The sequence below is a fragment of the Corvus moneduloides genome, chromosome 3, assembly GCF_009650955.1.
Source record: "Corvus moneduloides isolate bCorMon1 chromosome 3, bCorMon1.pri, whole genome shotgun sequence".
Lineage (NCBI taxonomy): Eukaryota > Metazoa > Chordata > Aves > Passeriformes > Corvidae > Corvus > Corvus moneduloides.
The window spans coordinates 10,154,419-10,179,043 of NC_045478.1; the positions used below are offsets into that span (position 1 = coordinate 10,154,419).

General features: G+C 40.1%; 2 protein-coding genes across 3 annotated transcripts in view; both read left to right on the top strand.

Annotated features, from left to right (window-relative positions):
- Positions 1–188: 188 nt before the first annotated feature.
- MATN3 (matrilin 3) lies at positions 189–14,594 on the top strand. Its single transcript, XM_032104555.1, has 8 exons — positions 189–333; positions 1,968–2,537; positions 5,340–5,462; positions 5,895–6,017; positions 6,552–6,674; positions 8,560–8,682; positions 12,178–12,285; positions 14,080–14,594. The coding sequence occupies exons 1-8, from the start codon at positions 210–212 to the stop codon at positions 14,133–14,135; spliced, it is 1,350 nt and encodes a 449-aa protein (XP_031960446.1). The 5' UTR covers positions 189–209; the 3' UTR covers positions 14,136–14,594.
- Positions 14,595–19,160: 4,566 nt separating this feature from the next.
- WDR35 (WD repeat domain 35) overlaps positions 19,161–24,625 on the top strand; it is a 42,586-nt gene continuing 37,121 nt past the window's right edge. For both annotated transcript variants that reach the window (XM_032104085.1, XM_032104086.1), the window contains exons 1-6: positions 19,161–19,270; positions 19,859–19,976; positions 20,772–20,843; positions 22,199–22,291; positions 23,399–23,527; positions 23,743–23,876. In XM_032104085.1, the coding sequence (XP_031959976.1) occupies positions 19,247–19,270; positions 19,859–19,976; positions 20,772–20,843; positions 22,199–22,291; positions 23,399–23,527; positions 23,743–23,876 (570 nt within the window). In that variant the 5' untranslated portion in view covers positions 19,161–19,246. The remainder of the gene's footprint in view (positions 19,271–19,858; positions 19,977–20,771; positions 20,844–22,198; positions 22,292–23,398; positions 23,528–23,742; positions 23,877–24,625) is intronic.

Here is a 24,625-nt window from a genome sequence, read left to right on the forward strand (position 1 = left end):
GCCGCACGTTCCCAACGAGGAGCTCTAATCCTCGCCCCCTTCCCTCTCCCGGCGGCTGAGCGCCCGTCGGGGCGGGGGAGCGAGGGCCACCGGCCCGCCCTGGGGAGGAGGCGGCGGGGGCGGCCGATGCCCCGTCGGTGTCCCGTCCCCCTTCCCCGGCCCGGCAGCTTTAAAGGCGGCGCGGCGGGTGCGGGGTCGGCGGTGGCACCATGGGGCGGGCGCTCGGCATCCTCGGCTGCTGCGTGGCGCTGGCGCTGCTGCCGCTGCCCGCGGCCCCGCGGGGCCCCGCGCTCCGCCCGCGCCGGCAGCCGCGCCCGGGCGGCCCCTCCGCAGGTACCGCACCCCGGGGACACCGCGGCCCGCCCGCTCCGCGCTCCGCTCGCTGCTGCCCCGAACCCCGCGTAGCTCTTCCCTGCCTGTGCTCATTGCTCGAAACATTTTTATTTCAGACTCATGGAAGGACCAGGTTGCTGAAAAGCTTTTTGTTCTTCTTACTCTAAAAAAGAGAATTCTTCTACCTACAAACTCTGCATTGGGTCTTTTTACTTTCTTTTCTTTCCTTTTTTTTAGGACAAACTTTTTTTTTTTCCGTATGTCTTAAGCTACGGATGCATGCACTAACATTTCTTCATATTTTCTCAGCTTTCCAAAGGCAAAATTGAGTTCCAGGATGCATATAGAATGATATAGAATATACCTCGATGGGATCCTAGATTCATCTGGTCTATTACTCCATCCAAAGGCAAAATCAACTCTGCTGCTGTGCTTCCTGAGGGAATTTGTGCCAGTTCATTTTTTCCCTCTGTTTTCACTTGAATCAGAAAAAAAAGTTTCTAACACCTTGGGAAAAAAAAAAAACAACCAAGGTGCTGTTTTCACCTCTACTTTTAAGATACATCTGAAGATTTTTTTAAATTTTCAGCTGGAATGGAATAATAAAAGTGAACTTGATAGTAGCCAGGAGAGGTGTGTCAGGTTCCCAAAACAGCCCTCAAGGTGTGAACTCAAACTGAACACCTCATATTTTGCTATTTAATGCACTGGTGAGCCAGAATGTCTCTTTTATAGAAATACTCTTGTTTTGAGTTGTCCATTTTTCAGCTGCAAATCCAACCTTGATGATAGAAACTAAGTACATGGTACCATCAGTGTCAGGACATGGTATCAGGACTGGGAGGGTGCATTTCGGCTGTCTGTTGTCACTGTCTTAATTGTTTTTTCTCTTCCTAGAAGTGATGCTTGTCTCTGATCTGAGCTATGGCTTTTCTGCTTCTGTCTAGATTTATATGGCAGTGAGGAATTTTGGAAATGTGTGTGTAAATGTTCATTTTTACATGTAAAATTACTTCATAACTAATTTCACTTTTCTCTCTGTTCTACAAGCCTTAAAACAGTAAAAATTTCCAAAGAAGCTTTTTTACAGCATCATTTGTGTCTTTTTCCTGTTGACCTTTATTTTTCTGTTGTGTATTTTGGATTGTTACTTGCAAACAAGAAATAATTCCTAATTAGCAGTTTATATTTTTACTATGCTAAAAAATATTAAGATTTGTTCCCTGTGTGATCTACTCAGATGTTTTGCCATTTTATTTCTTTATCTTATAAAAACTGGAATTCAGGCTTTATGGAAATAAACAGTAAGTACATTTATATATAATTGCTCCATGTCTGTGTTGGCTGTTACATGAAAACCACAACCCTTTGTTTCAAGGATAATTAGACATTTTGAGGGCTCAAATGTGCACCTATCTATTAATGCTTAGAAAAGTTCAGTTATTTATTAATTATTAAAATTAATATTTAAGAATATCTAATGTGTTGCTCACTATCATTTGAAGCCTCTTCATAAAGAATCAACCAACATTATCTGGTAGGAGCAGTTTGCCATGACAGCACTCACTGCCCTTGGGTGAGAGCTCCTGTCCTGTGTAGGAGACGACTGAAGCATTTTCCTTCCTTCTTGGCAGATACTGCCTGTAAGAACCGGCCCCTAGACCTCGTCTTCATCGTAGACAGCTCCCGTAGTGTCCGACCTGAAGAGTTTGAGAAAGTGAAAATCTTCTTGTCAGAAATGATCGATACCCTGGATGTTGGTGAAAGAACAACGCGTGTGGCGGTCATGAACTACGCGAGCACTGTCAAGGTGGAGTTTCCCCTCCGGACCTACTTTGACAAAGCCTCTCTGAAGGAGGCTGTGTCTCGCATTAAGCCCTTGTCTGCTGGCACAATGACTGGCCTTGCCATCCAAACTGCCATGGATGAAGTCTTCACCGAGGAAATGGGCACCCGGCCAGCAACCTTCAACATCCCCAAGGTGGTCATTGTTGTGACAGATGGTCGGCCACAAGACCAGGTTCAAGATGTGGCGGCAAGCGCCCGGACAGCTGGCATTGAGATCTATGCGGTTGGGGTAGACCGGGTGGACATGCAGTCCCTGAGGATAATGGCCAGTGAGCCCTTGGATGAACACGTCTTCTATGTGGAGACCTATGGTGTGATCGAAAAGCTGACATCCAAATTCAGGGAGACTTTCTGTGGTAAGGGGATCGGTCCAAAAGAGTAGTGTAACTTGGCTCCTTTTGACTTCTGCTGTGGTTCCACTCCCTAAGAAAGAAGTTTTTAATGAGTGTTATGTATCGCATCTAAATATTTCCTTTACCATCCATTGGGCAAACAAGCCAACCCTTTTTTTCAGTTGAGGCCACGTAATAGCCTTTCATTTCAAATAGTGACCTTATTGCAGGTAACAGACCTGACTTGAGTGGACCTCCTTGTGCAGTTGGTCAGATTTACTGCAAAAGAAATCACAGCAATTGGATGAGGTTTGACTGCATATATTTACTAAATGACTGAAGAGCTGTGCAGGCTGCTCATTTCTTTTTCCATCTTGCTGGGAAGCAAGGAGGGTGGGAGTGTGGAGCTGAAGGGATTCCTTATGGATCAGAGTAGGAAAATCAGTGTGGCAGGTAAACCACTACACTGGCTTGAGCAATGTGGTGCAGGATTAAGTGCCCAAACACAGTGTTAGGCCATCTCAGGACGGGCTTTCACTCATAGGCTCTGCTGGGTTTTTCCAGTGCCAGGCTCACATATCCCTCTGTTTCTCTTCAACTTGATTTAGACAAGGAACTCTGGGATGAGATGAATTAACTTTACTTTTTCAGGGCTGGTCTTGTAAAAATGCTGTATGTATTTGGTTTAGGCTAGAACTTCACTAACAACTCTAGGCCAGAGTGAGCTGATATTGGCATTTACAGGGAAAAAAGGTCATCTGGAGTATTTAGAACTGCCTATAGATAGCTGTGACACAGCCCTAGTCACAAAAATCAAATGACAACTTTTTAACAGTTAAAAAACTTGTGCAAAGCAGTTTTTTCTAGTACATTTCTAAGAAATTTACTTTAAAATAAGTCTCCAGCAAGTAATAGGTAAAATCAGGCGTAAATAACATTGTAAGAAAATTAAAATAACAGCCACTGTCTTGGGAACTTGGTTGGCAGTGTATTACTTTTTTATTTCAGAGCCTTACTAAAAATTACCACCACACCTTTTGAGTAGGTTTAGAGTGAATAGACCTCTTTCTCTAGGTATGAAATACATGTGTAAGACCATCTGCAGACAGGACACTTTGCCCAATAATTAGCATAGGAAATGCCTTGAGGTTTGGCTTGACACCATGTTGTGCTGCTGATGTGACCAGATCCTCACAAGTGCCCACCTGGCTGGACAGGTATGTGTGCTGTGAACATGGCACTCATTTCCACCTATGTTCTTGCCAAAGCAAGTCCTTTCATAGCAGCAAAGAAAAAAACTCTTCTTCTTAAGAATAAACTTAAGAATTTTTAAAGTAATAATTTATTTTTGTACTTAAGAATAAACTTAAGAGTTTATTGTGCTGAAGCACAGAAATTATGCACCTGCAAGACTGGAGGATAAATCAGAGAGCTCACACATGTACACTTCCAGTGTAACTCTGAGTTGCCTGCATGCCGTTTGCCAGAATCTGTGGGATTAATGAAAAAAACAGGGTGAAGGCAATAGTCTTTAAAAAGACTACTATAAACCAAATGAATCTAAGAGGGTCTTGTAAGACAGTGTGGTAAACTGGGTCCCTTTCCAGCCCTAGAGTGCTTTTTGGTAAAAAATCTGGACTCACCAGTGACAATTAGGATTTTCTTTGGTTTGACCAAGGCAAATAAATTTGTTTGTAGGGTGAACAGGAAAACTAATGTTCAGGAGAAAAATAGCTGGCCAAGATCTTGATGCATTGAAAGCATTATTCAGCATGAGACCATCTCAGAGATGGAAAATCTTAGCCTTGAATTGCTGTCCAACTCAGGGACATTTGACTTTCCTACCACAAAAATCTGACCACTTGAGTCTGAGCTTCTCACTTATGCTTGAAAATATCACCCAGAGATTTTGTTCATAAATCATGGTGATTAATTCTCTTATTCCCAAGGGTGTAGCACAATGAAAAGGTGCTGTCTTTGTTTCAAATTTGTTTTTACCAAGACAAGACAACTCTATCAGCCTTTTTAGCTGACTTCTAAATCTTACTTGTTTTAGAAAATGGGAAATGTTGCCATTTTGTTGCCACAAAATTGCCTTGTTTTCAGAAATACATGAGAAGGTTCAAGCACTCTTGCTTCTGATTTCTTATCTCACCAGTATTGCTTTGGAGATTGATTTTACCAGTAGTCCATATCCACACTGTAACTACTAATAATCTAAGTAAAATCTCAGGTAAAACCAGATTTGTCTTCCCCTTTCTCTCTCTAATCTTTCTTTCCGTTTTTATTTTTTTGTTTTATTTTATTTTTTAATTTAATTTAATTTAATTTTGCTTTCTGTTGCATTTCAGTTTATCTGGGAGTTTTTTACAGAGCAGCAGGAATTCATAGATTGGGTTCTGTGCAGGTGATCTGAAGTTCTTAAGCCAACAGACAGTGATGTATTTTAGCATTATTTTAACTGGCTGTCTGTAATAGAAAGGGACTGGATACGAAGAGCCAGACAGTCCTTTTCATTGCTGAGCTCTCACTTTCAGTGTAATGCTACTAAATGCTTAGAACTCTCCTTGTTGAACCCTTTTCAGGGCATCTCTTCTCCTGCCACCTCAGGTGGTGAGTTATTTCCGTGCAGTTTATGACCTCTCTCTCCTGGCTACAGAGGTGCAAAGGAGGCCTGTAACTTCTTGTGACAGCAACACAGCACTGACATTTACTACCACTAATCCAGCAAACAGTGCAAGATATACTTCTGTAAGCATGAATGATTAATGCCTGTTCCTTTCCTCTGGGATGACTGAAGCACCTCTCTGTCAATGCCCTTTGTAGCTGTGAACGTGTGTGCCCTGGGGACCCACGGCTGCCAGCACGTCTGTGTGAGTAACGGGGCATCCTACCTCTGTGATTGCTATGAAGGATACACCCTGAATCCAGATAAGAGAACCTGCTCAGGTATTATTCCTTTGGAAGATGAGTTCAAATAGAAAAAAAAATAAAAATTTTACACTATAATTGAATTTGAGATGCTACTTGTGTGCTTCTGTTGAAACAGCAAACATCTGTATCTTTTTCAATAATAAAAAATCTAGTAATGAATAATAAATAAAACTCAACTGCAAGTAATGGTGAGATGTCGTTTGATTCTATCACCATCCTTTTTATTGTGCTTACAGATCCATTCATGGGCCAGATGCAAAAACAAAGTCTTCAGATGTAGATACTGTATAGATATTTTCTCCTACCACTTGTTCTAGTTCCTTCAACTACTACTTCAACTATTCTGAGCTGATTCCAAACTGAAATATATTAAAAAAAGTGAATGTTCACTCCATTCCAAACTACTTGCTATTAACAATGAATTGTTTCTCTAACATGCCTTACAAGCTGTGGACACGTGTGCACCTGGGAGGCACGAGTGTGACCAGATCTGTGTGAGTAAAAATGGATCCTATGTCTGTGACTGCTATGAAGGCTACACCTTGAATCCAGACAAGAAGACTTGCTCAGGTAAGAATTAAATATATATTGAATATATAAAACCCATGGAGATATGGACATGTTTTCTGTGAGTTACCCTAAAATGAGAACTCAGCTGTAGTCTTTCCCCTTGGTTTCAATAACAGTAACATTGCATTTTTCTTTAAATTTGTTGATTAAAAAATGCAGTTTGGCACTTACCTACCATTTTATGGTCTTCACAGAATTCCATAAACATCGTTTAGCTGCTCAGTCTGACATGGGGCAAGTTACTGCTTATCTCGTGGGTTTTTAGGTTCATCCTACTGGGGATGTACAGGACTGCTGGAATTGCTGATGAAAGACAGAACTGCATGAGATGTGATGTAGTCACGTCTTGCAGTATCTACCTCTTCCATTAAATAATTAATAACTGAATTCAGCTGTCTGCAGCATAATATAATAATGTAGTAGGACATTGGTTAAATTGTAATTAAAGTGTAATTACAAATGTTGGGCATTTAAAACAGTGAAGTGTCTGGGAGGGATTAATAGGTTTCTTTTCTAAACCATGGCTCACCACAGCCATGGCCATGTGTGCACCTGGAAGGCATGACTGTGCCCATGTCTGCCTGAGTAATGATGGATCCTACAGCTGTGGCTGCTATGAAGGATACACTCTGAATCCAGACAAGAAGACTTGCTCAAGTAAGATCTGATTAAGGAAAAATTGTGTTCCACTGAAAGGAAGTAGCTTTTAAAAAGCTAGCTAATTTATGTTATTTTTCTGATAAATTATCTCAGAGTTTCTGTACAACCCCTGAAAACTCAGGGCAACTTTGTTTTTTCATATGAACAGTAGTAATTTGAGACCCTTGGCTATGCTACAGTTCTGTGAGGCTTGTATTTGGTAAGATTAATATGCCATTTGGCATTTCCTTGAGGACTTCACAGTATTTTCACACCTATGGAGCATGAACTGCCATATCCAATACATGATGTGTACCATCTCTGTCAGAAAACTCTTCAGTAAAGCAGCACAATGAATGAGGGAGAGCATGGACTGTGCTGGAAGAGAGATTGGAGTCTGTATCATCACGACTGTTACTGCTCTTTCTGGTGGATGTGTTTGGACCTTAAAAAATATTGCAGCCTTAGAGCTCTAGAGGATGGAGGGTAATGTTCCTTCTCAGTGCTGGTCTCTTGTGGAGAACAAGAGCATAGATGTAGCTGGTACTCAGGGATGTACACATAAGTATATATTATCTACAGATTAATATCTATTCTATACTGTCTTCACTTGATTATGGTTTGATCTTCACTCTGAATTTCTTTGGATGTCTCACTGGTTATTTATATAGGGAAAATCCTTTTTTTTCTACTTCCACTACAATCCTTTTCCTTACTATATTTTGTGTGACCAAATGTTGAACTTAGGCTTCCAGTTCCAGGAGGTTCCTAGGCAAATCTCTTCAGTTAAGTCACAGTTCTCACACTGCAAAAAGGTGAAGTCACAGGGCCTGAGTATTCTTCCTGCCTAGGTTAGGAGCTGATTTTGTAAATATAGTGCCTAGGATTAGCTCTTAGCTGGCATTATAGAGAGGCAATAAATATGTGAGGGAATGTAAATTCAATTAGGTCTTCCCTTTGGGACTCCAATCCCAAACCTCATTTCATTGCACCGATTCTCCTCCTGCATACACAAACTTTAAATTATTTTCTTCACATGCTTGCTTTTTTTTTTTCTTTTGAATCTCATTTTGCAGTATCCTGCTAATGATTTCCCAACCATTCATGTCTTTGTGACAATTACATCACAAAGATGTGCAAAAATGATGCAAAAATAGTCTAGGTCTGGGAGAGGGTATTTTTTCCTTTTCCTTTTTCCTTTTACTTTTCCTTTTTTTCTTCTCTTCCTTTGCTTCCCTTTCCTTCTTCTTTCTTTCTCTCTTTCTCACTTTCTTTTCTCTCTCTCTTCCTTTCTTTCTCCATCCTTTATTTTTTCTTGTGCCTTACTGGGCCTCCTTACTGCAAAGATATCCAAATACAGGAATTCCTTCTCAGCTTGTCCTTCCAGAATTGACATGTTAAATTTGGCAGAAAACAGCAGCTTCACACATAAAGTGCCCACTTTGTAACTGGCAGTGGGTGTCACATCTTTTTAGCAGCCACATACACTTTTTTGTTTATGGTCTTCTCACTCCATAGAACAGTGTCTTCTCCAACTCAATAAAAGCTGAAGTAATGCCAAATAGTCTCTTAGAATCAAGGTATTTGATTTCTGAAGTTGTTGGATAATTGTTTTGTAAATGCATCACTTCTAGTTCCATTCCTTTTGCCATCTGTTTGTTACAGCTGCAAAAAAGTGTTGCCAGTATTTCAAAACTTGTACTAATTTTGTGATGTTGATAGCCGGATAAAAACACACTCTCTGCACCCTGCTCTGGTTAATAGCATGCTGACATGCAGTAAAAGCATCCTGGTTTGCATCCAAATGAAGATACATTCGCAAATGGGAATCACTACGAGCAGCTCTCAAGGCTGAAGTTTGGACATTGATTAATATTCTTCTCCTCTGAAATGCCTCCCTCAGCTGCTGACGTGTGTGCGCCTGGCAGGCACGACTGCGAGCAGGTCTGCGTGAGGGATGACCTGTTCTACACCTGTGACTGCCACCAAGGCTACACCCTCAACCCAGACAGGAAGACATGCTCAAGTAAGAGCAGATTGCTGATCCCTTTCCTCCCATGCCCTCCTCAGCTAAGTGCATGTATTGAAATAACTCTCATTAGCACATTAATATATTTGTATCTGTTGGAGGAACTTTCATGTGCATCCAGGTGTTAAAAGACAGCTCTGTGTCACTCTGCCTTGCCCATTTTGAGCAAAATTCAGAGACACAAAGGATTTTATATGTAACAATGTTAGTAAGTACTCACCATGCAGTCTTTCTCAACTTATAACTTAAGGCCTTCCCTAATTTATGCAATATTGAGAAAACCCAGAACTGAGAAATTGTTGAAGAGAGAAGGGGTTAGTCACATGCCTTGCAGTATTGTGGAATGTGTGTACCACCATGCAAGACAGTTTGAGGTGATGTCCTCCCCTCCAGGCTGAATTTCATCTTGCTGTTCCTTTCTTTAGCTTCTCAGTGGCTTTGTGCTACAGTAAAAATGTAATAATTTCAGAAGTGTTTCTTTCCTTCCCAGTCTCCTTACTGTAAAGTTTTTGTGTACTGGAAACCTTTCCTAGTGTGCCTTTGGAGCTCATGTGGCATTTCACATCTGGTGGGGTAAGGCATCAGCTGGGTCAGAGTGAGCAAGGTCTCAGGTATCCCTTGTATTAATTAATGTATTAACCCCCAGTAAGACAATTGCTGCTCCAAGGCAAAATCAGTTACACAGCTCAGTAGTTCCTGGTAAGATTCACAGAAGATAGGCTCCCAGCATGGAAAAGCATTGCCACTGGGAAGCATTTAAAAATGTTATCTTGTTTTTGGATAACTGCTTCTCCAAAGCACATCCTGTGTGAACTGATGTATGTGCACCAGAAACCCATGACTGGAAGCAGGTCTGTGTGAGTGGATCATACACCTGTGACTGCTATGAAGGCTTTATCTTAAATTCAGATGACAAAACATGCTCAAGTAATAATTTCATGTTGTGTTTTTTTCTGAATATGCTTATTTATTGAAGCACCTCTTTTTAATGTGTTAAACATTTTTAATGTCTTTGAGAAATGGTCTATCAACTCACAAGCTCCCAGGAAGCACAATCCCTTTTCATTCTTTTATGCCTCTTTCCATGAATATTTTGAGCTAGTTTGGTCCTTCTTGTTTAGTTATAACAATTACTGTATTTAAAATTAGTTTGAGTTTAATGTTGCCTCTTACCTATTGTTACACATTTAAGGACTCACTGTATTTAGAAATATAATCTGTCATAATCTGCATTCCTTATGAAACGGGAATAATTGGCGGTGTTGGCAAGGCAGGATTCTGGGGCACCTGTCTCTGGGAAGTGAGTCTCCATTGCATACCACCATTTGGAGAGTGGCTGTGGGGGTCCAGAGGGGAACAATACTCAGGTTAGAACTACTGCAATGCTAAACCTTTTATTCTTGCCCACTCCTCCAAGATGAGTGGGGCAAGCATGAACTCACCAACTGTTTTCTCTTCAGATGGGCAATACTGGGATCAAATGTTGGCAGAACCGCTCCACAGTTTGATGTAGAATCCTAAGTTAGGCTGGGTTGGAAGGGCCATCAAGAGCTACCTAGCCCAGCCTTTGGTTCAGAGCAGGAATAACCTGGCATCATATCAAGTGGCTGAAGACCCTGTGTAAGAGCACAGTTATAGGTGGATATAGACAAACACCATCTGCAAAAATAGTTTCTGGTTGGTCTGGACTTGAACACAAAGGCAGTGTAAAAACACAGCTTTAGCATGTTTTTTGTGACTTGTTGGGCATCCCAGTGGCAACAGGAATGCCCCAGATTTTGAATATCAAATACTGGAAGACTCTCAAATTCACAGGACTGTGGAAGAATTCAGAGTACTCTTGGACAATTGCCAGAGTTGGTTGGAAAAGTAATTTTGTTACATCAGACAAAATCCAAGGAGGATCTGTATCTGTCACTGGAGAATTTAAATGCAGACATAAAAAGTTAACTGGGAGTTGGTTGGAAACCAACCGTGCTGGTGTGATGTTTTGAACTGGCCTTCCTCCAGCTGACTCTTGAACAGCTCTTCTTTGTACATTGACCATAAAGCCGGTGGAATGTTCCAAAGAGGGGAACTGGACAAATACAACTTCAGTGGAATCAAGGAGACACCAGTTTCAACACTGGCTTTAAGACAAATGAATTTCTTCACTGCCAGAACTGCCGACTCATAGATTTTAGATTTTGCAGTTTCCCTGCAAGAAAAAAAAGAAGCCAAAACAATCCAGGAAAAAAGGGAAATGTACTTGAATATAACATTTTTATTGTTTTACTGTGACAATGCTCACACACTTTGTTTGGCATTGGTGAGCTATGCATTTATATATCTAGAGAAAAAAAAGATTAATATGCTGTTGCTACCTTTGCAAGCAATGAAAAAACACTTAGGAGGGGGTGGGTATTATATACAGGTAAGAAGGGGTGGGTATTATATACAGGTACTACCTCTTGATAACTTGTTGAAAAAGTATTCATAGGGTGGGTCTCTTTTAGGAAGGCTTTGCCTTTGGAAACTTATTATTCCTGTCTCAGATGTATATGGTAATCTCACTAGCTACCTGTGCTGCAGTAGCTGTTGATACATTTATTCTCAACCTTCAGCAAGTGGTGCAGCCTTAACTTACTTATTTTATGGAGTAGGTGAGGTTAAATTGCCTTTCATGCAGCTAAGAACTCACAGTCTTCTGCTGATGCTTGACATTAGTATACTACAGTGAAATTGTTGTCTCTCTGAACTCGTTGTCATCATTGCTAGTTTTTTTGTGAATTATGGAGAAAAAAGAATTCTTGAGGACAGCTGAGGCTGGTCCCCTGTAAGTTTGGAAGACTGAGGTCAAGACCTAGGAACAGATTCAATGGAAGCACTGTGGAGTATAGCAGTGCTTGCTTTCTCTTTCTGAAGAGACTGGTGATTTCTCTGTCATACTAACTGGCTCTTCCAGTGATACTGCTGTGACTTTCTGCTAGATTTTAAATTCACTTGGGCCTATTTGAATGATGTCATTCCCCCCATCTATATTCATGTGACATTGGAATGGATTTGTGTCCACTCTCTTGAATCAAGATAGATATTCCCTATGCATGCATATTGCCAATGTTAGAAACCAAGAATACTTGTGGGGTGACACAATTAAAGTTGATGAGGAGGCTGGTTGGTCTCTGCAGCCAGCCCCTTTTTTTTTTTTTGCTCAGTAATGGTCTAATTTAAAGAGTGTAGAACACCCAGGTAGGCAGACGATGAAATCACTGCTCTGCCTTCTTCTTGGTTAGTTGAGCTCTCTCTTGCCTGTCCTGGACTATGACACTCAGGTCTCTGGCTACACACAAGCCCCTGTTCATTGCTGTCCCTCCTTCCCAACTGCCCTGGCTTGCAGTGCTTGCTGTAGTCTCACAGCATGGATTCAACTCCTTCCACAGAGTCAAGCATTTTCTTGGGATTTAAATGTTCAATAATTGTAATAAAAATACTAAATGCTGTTTTCTCTCTTAGGAGCCATAACGAGCAGTCTTGTAACAACTGAAGAGTCCTGTAAGTGTGAAGCCATAGTTGCCCTCCAGGACTCAGTGACCTCACGCCTTGAAGCTCTGTCCTCAAAATATATCCTTTTTTTTACACGATCACCTGCATTTAGCACTTTACTGGTATTTTAGAGGTAACTGTTTTGACATAAACCAGGGAAGAAATATTCCTCAAAAGAGAAAGTATTTTCAGGGTGATTTTAGAAATATTATGGAAAAAAATCTTGTTTGCAAACATGACTATATTTTCACACTTCACTGAAGAGCAACATGATACAGATAAAATAAATGCATATACCCACATTCCCTAGATTACTTATACCATGTTGAACATCAAGCACAGGTCTACTCATAATTCTTCTGGATGACTTTTACTGTTACATCAAACACTGAGTTCTGACCCCTCTTATTATGCCCCAAAATTTTAGAGACAACTTCATGTGTGACAACAGTCCCATTAGCTGTGGTATTCCTCTGCATCTCACCTCCACAGGCACTGTCCCAAGTGATTTTCAAGCACCTTCTTTTCTCTGGAAATGTGTGAGCATATTAGTATCCTGGGATACAGGAAAATGGGAGAGCTGCAAGGCAGGGTGCTGAGGCTGGAGCCTCTGGGCAAGTGTTGAGTCCAGAGGAGGTCTGAGGTGCTGGTGGGTGGAATTTGCCAGCTTCGTTTGCTGCAGTGCCGTGTCTGCAGCCGTGAAATGTGGCCAGCCCCCGCATTAGACATTTCACAAACATGTGGGAGAGAAAAAACCCATCCAACCACCAAAGAGAAAGTGGTGAACTCTGTGTTACCACAGCAAGCCTGCATGCTGGAATAAATGCCCTCAGATGACATGGCAGGAACTAATAACTGGAAATTAAAGCGAGACAAGCCGTGGTACATTATAAGGTACAATTTTTAGGAGTGGTTGGTCACTGTTACAATTTACCAAGGACTGTGGCAGATTTTCTTTGCTGAAATTTTTGAGACTTAATGTTTTTTTCTGTCAAAGGTGCTTTAGTTCAAACAGGAATTGATTGAAAGGAGCATTATGTCTGTGGTTATCATCCTGATCCCTGGGGATTCACAATCAAGGAAGAGTGGGATATTTAAGATTAAAAAAAGGAGAGTAAACTAGTGAGTTTTATACATGAACTCATCATTTACATAGATAAAATAACTTTCCAGTTTGCCAAAGTTTCTGAAAGCCAAATGAAAACTTCTGCCAAGGACACAAGACTTTCCCAGTTTTTCAATAAATTCAAAGTTATTTTTATGAGATCTAACTGCACATCCCTCTTCTTGCAGTGTGCTTGGAGTTCAGTTTATCTGCCTGGGAAAAGTGAGGGGAAGAACTCTGATTTTCCTGGATTATAATATATAATTACAGGGACTCTAAGTAGTTAGAACTGGACACCAAGATATTTAAACCTGTAATGTCATCTCAGTACTAGCACATCCTTCAGAGATCAATCTTTCTGCCCCAAGAGTTCATGTTAAGGAAGAAAATGTTGTGGGTTTAAGTTAGGAATAGACTTTATTATAAAGAACTGAGTCTTTCTTTCAAAGTTATTCTTTGATGGGCCATTTCTATCCCTAGCATCCTTTCAAGACAACCTGGAAAACACAGCAGAGACCATCACCTGCTGATCTTCATCCCTGAATATCACCTGATCCAACTCCTTTTTAAGAAATTAGGGTGGTTGAGATTATTTGGGAAGATGCCAGATCTTGATGGAGCTCTAAAGCATTTGGAAATCTCTATTTCAAGCATGTATTGAACTCATCTAGAAAACAGACTGCTTTTTGAAAATGCAGCAATGAAAAAGACTGTAAATAAAACAAACCTTATAGACATCTATTTTATTGCCCTTAACAACTGACCACTAGAGGAAGTGTCTGAGAAGCTGCAGGCATATCAAGACAGACAGCAGATTGTCTAAGCTATCATTCTGATTGATTTTAAAATAATCTTTCAGAATCAAACCTTTTTATTGTTTTCAGCAAGCTTTATTTCACTGCACAGCTTACAAAACAGAAGGTGGTTTATTATTATTGACAAATGTCAAGAAGACTTCAGGAAGACAATAGTCTTGAAAATACAGTGACCCTGAGATCTTCATATACAGTCACTTTATAGCCATGAAGCTACCCATACCTGCTGTGCTTCAGTCTGTACTGCAGATACTGCTGTTCTGTAGTAACTGCATTTTTTATTCTCTTACTTCAAAGTAAATACAAAAAAAAAAAAAAAAAAAAGAATGGACACAGTATATCACATTATATAAAACTTTGAAATGGCAAGGCAGAATGAAAAAATGTGCCCATGTCTTCTTTCCATTAAACTGGAAAGTAAGTTGGGATCTTGTAACTTATTTTAATAAAATACAATATGATATGCAGATTGATGTTGTAAGTTATTTTGTATTCAACTTAAATGGTGTGTGTTATGAAATAAAGGGTTTAAAAAACACAAGGAAACAACACCTCAAAGATAAAGAAGGCATAAATGGAAGAATTAAACAGAAAACTGCCCCAAGTCACATGTTTGGAAAAAGAAGTATTTTATTTTAAAACCTAGAAGTAATTGAAAATATAAATAAAAGATTTAACAGTAATTTCAAGTATTAATAATGTTTAACATGTAGAAGAATGAAAGACGTCCTCCAATTTAATATTTTTACCCTGCAAGATTTACTTATGTTATTAGACAGTCATTCCTGTTGTCATTACACAAACTTTACTGACACTTTACTTGTTTCAATCAGGCTTTTAGGATAAAACATACAAGCTAACAATTAAAAAAAAAATTAGTCATTAAAGGAATCCATTGATTTTATACATTTGGCATTTATAATCATCCAAATACTTTAGAAATTATATTTAAATTAGGAGCCAAAATGATGGGGATTTTTTAATGGAAAAATCCCACACAGTTTGTAGACCCTTGCAATACAATTACATAAAATATTATATCTGGTAGCTGGTTTGCCAAGGACATATTAAACAACATCTGTACTTGTTTTGCACCTGGCACATAACACATTCAAGCAAGTTCAGTTATGTTCACTTCACTGCACATGGTAGTGTGACTTCAGGTATGCCTACACAGTAATGTTAAACTGGAATACAACACTACATAGCACAAGTGAACACGGGACACAACTTCAGCTGCAAGGGCTAAATACGAGACCATAAACTCTCCAATAACGCTGGATTTGGCTGTGCTTGGTATTTTGTGATGTATCCCCACACTGATATTAATTTGCTGTAGTATAATTAAAGTGAGCGTGGGACATCCTGGCTATGCTACACTTGCTTCCTCAAATTGCTGTGCATGCATATTTTTTTTTCTGTAAGTCATGGAGTTTTATATCCAGCACTTTGCTTACTTTCATGTCCTCTGCATAGACATGGGTATTATACAGGCATTTATAGGGCCAGCAGTATGCCTTGGCCTCTGTTATTGGTGAGAATAAACAAGTCGTAAATCTAATGCAGGACTTTACAACTTCTTGGCAATTGGGAGGGGATGACCTCAGTCCTATTTACACTAAGGCCAGTTGTCAGATGAGATGTAAAACTTTATATGATAGTGGAAAATTGTTCTGGAGGCCAGATGTATCTTGCAAGCTGTCAGCTGGGCAGGCTTTGATTCATGCACTAGTATTCACAACTTCATTTTATACTGCAAATGATAATATTTACATTCAATTCCTCTGAGCAATTACCTGCCTCACTTTGTGAGTACCAGGTAAAATTCCAAGATTATATAAATGATTTGTTTGTAATAGGACATACTGTTGTTCAGCAAAATTAGATCTATTATCCAGTGTGTTACAAGCCAATAATTACATACTCAAGAGAGACATAATTGTTTATTTCAGAGTTGTGCACCCAGGCCTGGGTGCTCAGTGGTGTTCCAAAAACCAAGCACATTGACTATAAAAACTTTTTAAACTTAGTAAAACACAAAAATATAGTAAAATTTCTCCCTGAATACAATCAAAATGCAGTACAGATTCTATTTCTGTCCACATACAGCTCATGAGTCCTGAGTCAGTTTCAGCTTCAGGCTCCTTCTGTTGAGATCACCACGAAGTTGGAGGAATACCTTTGGTCCGTGTGTAATGAATTCATGAGTCCAGTGCTTTTAATTTCATGGCTCTGTGTGTGGTCAGCAGTACCTGATAAGGTCCTTTCCACTTCTCAGCTAGTGGAGTATCTTTCCACTTTTTCAGGTAGTCTTGATCTCGATGCTTGAAAGAATGTATTGGTGACTTGATTGGGACCGGTGTTCTAAACAGCAAGCACTTGTGTAATAATCCCAGGATTTTACTTAAAGACAAGAGATGATTGGTTAAAGCTTTCTCTGCTACTACATGAATTCCTGTCAGATTCACATTATGTGGTGTACCATACAGGATTTCAAATTTTTCTGGATTTTTCAGTACAACCTGGCAGACTCCTTCCAATGTATCAAATCAGTGGTTGAAAAAGGAACTTTTACATATACAGGGTTTTGGTGTGCCCAAATTCTACCTACAATTGGACTACATGTGTCACTCCCTCCAGTCTTACCACCAGTACTGTCCTGGTCCCAATTATCACTGTCATGATTCTTTCTCAGAGAAACCAACAACTGTACACCCTCTTCCTCACTATCCACCTTCAGACACCTTTTCCCTCTACTACAAGCAGAGCAGCAGCGATTTCTTTTTCTCTTCCATCATCAACACATTTGAATCAGACATCAATAACCTGCATTTTTTCTTGTTTCATGACCATTTCTCAACGAGAAAAATAAATCTACACATGGGATTTCATCCCATTTATCCAATCTTCTGCAAAACAACAGTTGCAGCATGTTATTATAATTTAATGTTTCCATTTCTGGCCACTTTTCCTCACCATCCAATCATTGAGTACAATATTCCTTTAACTTCCACTTTGTAAGAGGTTCTCCACCAATCTTATTCCAATGATTAAAAATACCTCCTAATGGAGAACAAGGAGAAGGTTTAACCAATTGCCCCATTCCATATCATTACCCAAAAAAGAATGTTTTTTAACCATGACTTCATACACTTGTCACCGTAAAGCATGTATGAGTTTTCTAAAATTCTACTACACAATACCAAGTCCACAATATTATATCAACCCCTCTTTTTACTTTATACAGTTGCTTTTCATATGTTGCATCTTTGAGTCTCTTACCCACTCCTGGATGGGGAGACACTCACAGAGTTCCTGACCATAAGGGCTATGGGTGCTGGAGTTACATAGTGCTACAAGTTACATAGTTATCTTAATAATTAGCATTCTATCTTCTATTGGTTAATGATTCTGTGAAAAACGAGGTTCACTCTCCTGTGAGAATTTAAAGGGTTTAATATAAAGACAATAAGAGACACATAAAATAAAGCAAAGGGATAACAGCCGGGTGCCTTGGCACTCTGCCAAGAGCACACCTGATGCTCGAGGTGAGTCCTTTTTATACCATTTTTACTGTCTGTTCTCTATTCATATTCAAACTTTTCCTGGAGCTGTTCTGCACGGCCACTCCTCGGTTCTGCCTTTTTAGAGCATGTGTCGTCTTCTGCCTTGTGGTTTTATTTCTTTTGATTCTTGGGGTTGGGCCCGCTAGGTGAGAGTCGATGGTAGGGTGGATCTCTTAATTCTCCAGACAGTCAGGGCTGATTGCAGCTTTGGCCTCTTTGCCCCCCGGGCAGAGCGGTGATAACAGCTCTCGGACCCTCCTGGCCGCCCGTTCTCCGGGCGGAGCAGCCTTTGGGCCCTTTTGTTCTCTGGACAAAGTGTTGCTTAGCAGCTTCTCGGGCCTCATCCTCTGCTCGCTTGGAGGTTATCTTACTTGCTCACACGTGCTAACATTCTTGCTAAAAAGAGAGAAAACTACATCCACACAGCAAAAAAGCATTTCTAACATTATATAATATCTACCTTTATACTTTGCGAGAAGCCAATATTATAATATATGTTTATAACAATTCTCTTGCTTTTCATGCTAATTAGTCCACATGCTCAGTCTTTCTTTTGGGTTGGTGGGTTTCTTGGGTCTGGTGGTCGCAATCTGCCCTGCTGGAATTACCCTTTACCCTGTCAGAGCTGATTTCAGCACGGTTGCTGAGTTGACTTTATTAGTTTCTTTCTTATCTTGGGAGTCCTGCCAAACGTGGGCCTTGAGGCCCATAAATTCTGCATTCTTTGTGTCCATTATCAGTGTGACATCCTTCTTCCCAAGCTTTGTTAACCTCCCCCTAGGTCTGAGATCATCAAAACTTGTCCAGCTGTAAATTTTAACACAGCAATATTAGTGACAATTTATCGTTCTAATACCTGAACATCACTGAGAGCTTGTTAGTCGCTCTCTGTCTCATGGATTAAGTCTCCTTTCTTTTTGATTAGGAGTGTTTTTAATCTGGAAGAGGGCAGCTGTAGATTATGTATTAGGAAGAAATTCGTTACTGTGAGGGTGGTGAGGCTCTGGCACAGGTTGCCCAGAGCAGCTGTGGGTGTCCCATCCCTGGAAGTGTCCAAGGCCCGGTTGGATGGGGCTTTGTGCAGCCTGGCCTAGTGGAAGGTGTCCCTGCCCATGGCAGGGAGGTTGGATCTAGATGCTCTTTAAGGTTTCCAACCCAAACCATTCTATGATTCTATGCTGATATAAGTTACACTGCAAACACCGTGTGCGGACAACCTGGGGCTCGAACTTTGGGATTTTCCTTCGTGTAAAAGCAAAGTGACCTTTATTAACAAATTCCCAATGCTTTCTAACCAAGCTGAGCACTCCCATTAACGGCTGTGCCGGGCTGGAACCCCCAGCCCGCCTGAGCCGGGGAGCCCCGGGCGGCCCTCACGGCCCATCCCCGGAGGCTCGGGGCCCGCGGCGGGGCGGGCTCAGCCGCTAATGGCGCCCGGCCGCTCCCCCGGAAGCGGCGCCATTTCCGCCGGCCGTTGCCAGGGGGACGCCGTTGCCGGCGCGGCCGCGCTGCCGTGAGAGCCGGCCCGGGTCGGCTCCCCGCGCTCCGCCGGGATGTTCATCTACCTGTGCAAGAAGGTGCCGCTGGGGACACGCGGGACGGCGGAGCGCAGGCTGCTCCCGGGCAGGGGGAGCTGCCCTGGGGAGTCCCGGGGGTCGGGAACCCGCGGGAGCTGAGGGGACCCTCGGGGTCCCCCCGCCGCCTGCGGCCGCTGCGAGAAGGCTGGGCACGGTGCGGCACTCCCAGAGCCCTGCCCTGCCCTGTCCCGCCGGTTCCCTCGGCCTGGCTGGGGTTTCTTTGATCTCCCGCTGCACCAGCAGCTCCGCAGTTTTCCCCCCGGTAGGCTTTGGACGCGGCTTTTCCGCTGCAGACCGGAGCCCTGTGCACTGTGTGACCACGGTCACCTGTTTTGGTTGCTGAGCGCACCTTCGAAGGTGTCCTTCTATTATTACTTACTTCACGTGTTCGATTGCTCGAGTGTGGCACAGTTTCATTAGTGATTGTAATTCTGTCTTCTCTCCTTTTTTTTGCATGTACAGATCTGTTAATAGAAATAAATTTATCTCTTGTCCTATTGTAGGTGTCTTTGAGGTGCTCAAATAGACTATGTAAAATAAAACGTGGTTGTTGCAACTGTGTAGAGATGCAAAATACTTCTTTTTCAGATTGCAATTCCAGGTAATGTTCGATTGAAATGTATTTCCTGGAATAAGAATCAAGGTTTTATAGCCTGTGGTGGAGAGGATGGATTACTGAAAGTCCTAAAATTAGAAACACAAACAGGTAAATGCGGGGGGGTGGGGGGGGGCGGGCGTTGTTTGGTTTTTTTTGTTTGTCTGTTTTACTTTTTATTTTAAGAACAACACACTTCAGAAAGCATAACTTTTCCCCTGAGTTCCTTGGCAATATTGCATATGTTTTAAATCTGTACATAGCATGTATTTCCACTAACATCACATTTTTTCATCACTGGCTTTTGAATACAGTTTTCCTCCAGCTGGTCTTACTTGGCACACAAGCAATTTGTCTACCTGTTATATTTGCTGAAGTTTTCTTCAGTGCTGCTTTTTTTTTTTTTCAGGGCATATCATTCATTCTTTTTGTGTAGGCTTTTTCTTTATTTTGGAACTTACTTTGTTATTTCTTGATTTTGTTTGAACGTTCTCTACCATCTTAATTATTTTAGGGAGAAAGCTGTGTATTTTCTTTTAAATAAATATGTTCCAAGAAAGGTAAAATCCATTTTCAAAAATTTTTAAACTTTTTTTTTCCTGAATGTAACAAAATGTGATAGCCATAGCTGCTGTTGTGGTTTTGTTTTGTTTTGTTTATTTTGTTGGCTTTTTTTCCTGAAAAACTGCTAGACCATAAGGCATATATCAACTTGGATGACAGATGTGAACAGCAAACACATGGAACAGAGGGGGGGAAATTCCATCTCGCAGTTACTATATACTTTCTTTTAAGTGGTTCAGTTTATCTCTGTAAATTGTGATTAGAGCTGCAGTATTCATAGAAACATGGTAATATGTTTGCTTTGTTAGGTTTATTTTCATAGTGAATTTTGTTATTTTTTAGATGAAGCAAAGATAAAGGGACTGGCAGCTCCTAACAACATTTCTGTGACTCAAACTCTTGAAGGCCATAGTGGTAAGCGTATTTGGGCATTTAGTCTACTTTTGGTTAGAGTAAAAAAAACCACAAGATTTTGTGAAGCTGATAGAGTAATTTTGGTGTAACTTTTTATTGTAAGTCTGAAATACAGGTTATGAGTATTTAGCATGGGTATGTAACAGCTTGGTTGTATATTTTTACCATGTTATCCTGGATAAAGCTGTTTGGGGTGTTCATGTCTGTGAGATTTGCTTATATGTTACAGTACCTTTCCATTTTTTTCTGAAGAAATGAAAATTATTTCAGTAAACATGATTTCTGTGTTAAACATATAGTAATTTTTCCCTTTATTGACAAATTACAGAATGTGTGTATGCATAGACTGCAGTGTAGTGTAGAGACAAAATTTAGAGAGGTTAGAAAGCAAGCTGGAGAAGGATAATGTGTGAAGGTAAAAACTGAATGCAGCAAAATTAGGGAGGACTTAAATTCTCACATGAGAAATGTTGAATGGTCATCACCCATGGACAATGGGATATGAAGAGGATGCTAAAATCCTTGCAATACTTGAAGAAGTGGACTTTTTTATGAGGACTTGCGGTTGAAATCTGGCAAGAGTCAGGTTATTTTAAGGGCTTAATTAAATAGGATTGGAACAAATGAATTGTGAGGAATTGATTTAGTGGATACTTTGGGTGAATGTGTTCAATTCTGAAACAGATTACTATTACCTTAAAAATCCCTGACATTCAGAATATCTTTGATTGCATCTATTGGTAAAGTTCATGACAGAAACACTGAAAATGGAATTGATACAGAGAGAAGGGGTACCCAGCAGTGAGGGACGGAAAAAGTGTGATGCAAGTTGATGTACAGTATGGAACTGATAAAAGTTCAAAGATGTTTCAAGTAAAGTCAAATATTTATGAGTGGGATCCTGTATGAAACTTGAGGGTCTGAAGCATTTGTATGTAGAATGCTCTTTTGGGTAATTATCAGGGAGATTGTTTTAAAAGTCCAGCAGTAGTGAGGATCGGACTACTGAGAGGAAGAAAAACCCAAAACTTCCTACAACAGTAAAGTTTTGTCAGTGTCCAAGAGTGTCAGAGGTGGTCAGAAACTGCGAAACTATGATTTGGGTTTCGGGTGTGGAATCAATACTCTGAGTAGGATTTGGAGAGGATGTTACTCCAGTGGGTGAATACAGAAGCAAAAGGAGCTCTTGAGCAGAATTTTGAAAGAGGAAATAAGTGGCACAGAAAGAAACCTACAACTAAATCAAAGTCAGCAATGCAAATTTCTGAAAAGCTCCATGCTGATTAGGTTGGATGTGATATTTTTTATTAACTTACTTAAATAATGCCAATAAAAAGCTTTTTATCACTTTCTAGGCTTTGTGCAGGTTGTGACGTGGAATGAACAGTATCAAAAATTGACTACCAGTGATCAAAATGGCCTCATTATTGTGTGGATGCTGTACAGAGGTATTCTGCAAATAAACTTGAGATGGGATAATATTCTGTGTCATGAGAAATATTTTCTTTTCCCCTCACCTGCAGTTTTTACAATTCTTTTCTGGAGTTTTTATTTTGCAGATTGTATAGCTCAAAATAGCTTTAAAACAATTTTCAAGTTTTATTGTAATACTTGTTTATAGTGTAGTCATATGAGACAAGGCATTGGTCCTGCTGAGTCTACTGTAGAAGAAGATACCAGTACTTAGCCATGTGCTTGATAAACTGCTTTAAATTTTTTATCTCTGCTGCTTTATTCCCTTGGAATACTATATGAAAAATATATTGTGCATTGAGCACAAACATATTGGTAGACTAGAAGAACTTATCAACCCTGCTTAAAGCATCAATTAAATAGTCTCATAAAAACAATCTTTAGAAATATTTAAGGTAGTGAACCAATATGACTAACCAGTGTATGACTGTAATTATCTTTTATTGCTCTTGACCCTTTCACGCACATATATATACTACTGTGGTTCACTGGCATTCATTTAAAAGCCAGCAAACCTCACAGTCAAGGTAACCACTTTCCAACACATATGGGAAAGAAAAAGAAAATAAAGGGCTTTCCTATTCTTTTGGGAATTTTAGTTTAATGAAAAATGGAAACAAATAAAAGCTCTGCTTCTCATTTCAGGAGTAAAGAATAAAACTCAGTCTTTCTGGCTGATTTGTGGTGGCTACTGTCATATAAATAATCTCTTAGTTTTAGAAAATAATCGGTAAATTTCTTACTACCTATTCATAGCAAAGCCAGTTGTTTGCTCTGTTTATGTTTCCTATTGTATTGTCAGTTCTGAAATTACTGAAGCACAGAACTCTTTCTGTAGGGCCCCTCTTGGACTTTGGCTCCCCTTTCCAAGCCCTCATTCATCACCGTTCACTTTGGAAATGAGCAGCTCCCATGTGAGCGCTGGGTTTCACAGTAACTGTGTCTGTGTCTTCTGGGGCACTGTACTGTAGTCTTGTTAGGCTTTTACTGAAAGGGCAATTCAGTGATTAGCATGTCCCTTGAGTCCTCCAGAGGTTTATCAAATCACAAGTGTAACTCAGTTTTTCTCTCACGACAAATAGGTTCTTGGTATGAAGAGATGATTAACAACAGGAATAAATCAGTGGTTCGAAGTATGAGCTGGAATGCTGATGGGCAGAAGATTTGTATTGTATATGAAGATGGAGCTGTGATTGTTGGATCAGTGGATGGTAAAGTTTTAAGCCCTACTAATTGCTGTGCTATTACACAAATTTGTTCGTAGTGTTATATACACAGTGGCCCTGTTTCTCTAGGTAAATACAATTAATAGTTAGTTACTAATTGTTGCTTTGACTTTAGCTGCTTTAGTTTTTACACTGGTAACTTGCATCCTGTTTTAAATTTTATGGTGTATTTATTAAGTGCAGTCAATGTTTTGTTCCAGGCAATCGCATTTGGGGAAAAGACTTGAAAGGTACCCACCTGTCCCACGTGGCCTGGTCCTCTGATAGCAGAATTTTACTCTTTGGAATGGCAAATGGAGAGATTCACATTTATGACAATCAGGGAAATTTTATTGTAAGTTCATTGTAGTATAATTAAGGATTATAACTTCAACAGGCAAAAAAGCTCACTTCCTCTTAATTTATTTCATGTTTGTTTAGTTGGTGGACTTCAGTACTGAGAACTGTGAGCTCCTGCACAGAGCTTTTATTCAAGAATTCTGCAGCTTTTTATAATAATTTCTTTTCTGGTAGCTAAATGAATATCACATCAACTAATGCCTTTTGGCCTTGCAATAATTACTGAAAATGTAAAAGTAGGAATGGTCATACTAGTGAAATTAAATGAAACTCTTTAGGACATCTGAAAATACTTCCTTTCAAAGATGTTTGTGATGATAGGTCAGGTTTAATATTTTTGAGCTGTTGTTTCTTTTCTCTCTTCATTATTTGGAGGAACTAATGCTGGCTTAAAGGATATTGACTTCTTACAGCCTCTGCTTCTTAAAGTATTAGCATGCTTTTAGAAAAAAGCAATAGTTTATTTTCCTATTGCTCCTATTATTCTTTAGAGAAACCTGGTAGTGAGTGGAAAAATAACAGCTATAGTATATTGTTGAAGTCCTACAACCTAGACTTATTTATTTATTTTTATCTACTTACTTGGAGTATTGGAATATGACTATAACAAAATGCTAAGTAAAAACACTGGTTTTAAAGTCTGTGATTTGGGACCATGTTCTTAACTTTTAAGTGCTTAATAGGGTGAATTTTCTTCTCCTTTCCATTACCTTCCTAAGAAAGTATCTGCTACCCTTCCCATTT

Excerpts from the sequence above, each read along its gene's own strand:
- MATN3 (XM_032104555.1), top strand. The coding sequence starts at position 210 with ATGGGGCGGGCGCTCGGCATCCTCGGCTGCTGCGTGGCGCTGGCGCTG. Across the intron at positions 2,538-5,339 it reads ATTCAGGGAGACTTTCTGTG|CTGTGAACGTGTGTGCCCTG; the intron begins GTAAGGGGATCG and ends TGCCCTTTGTAG. Across the intron at positions 12,286-14,079 it reads TGAAGCTCTGTCCTCAAAAT|TAGAGGAAGTGTCTGAGAAG; the intron begins ATATCCTTTTTT and ends ACAACTGACCAC.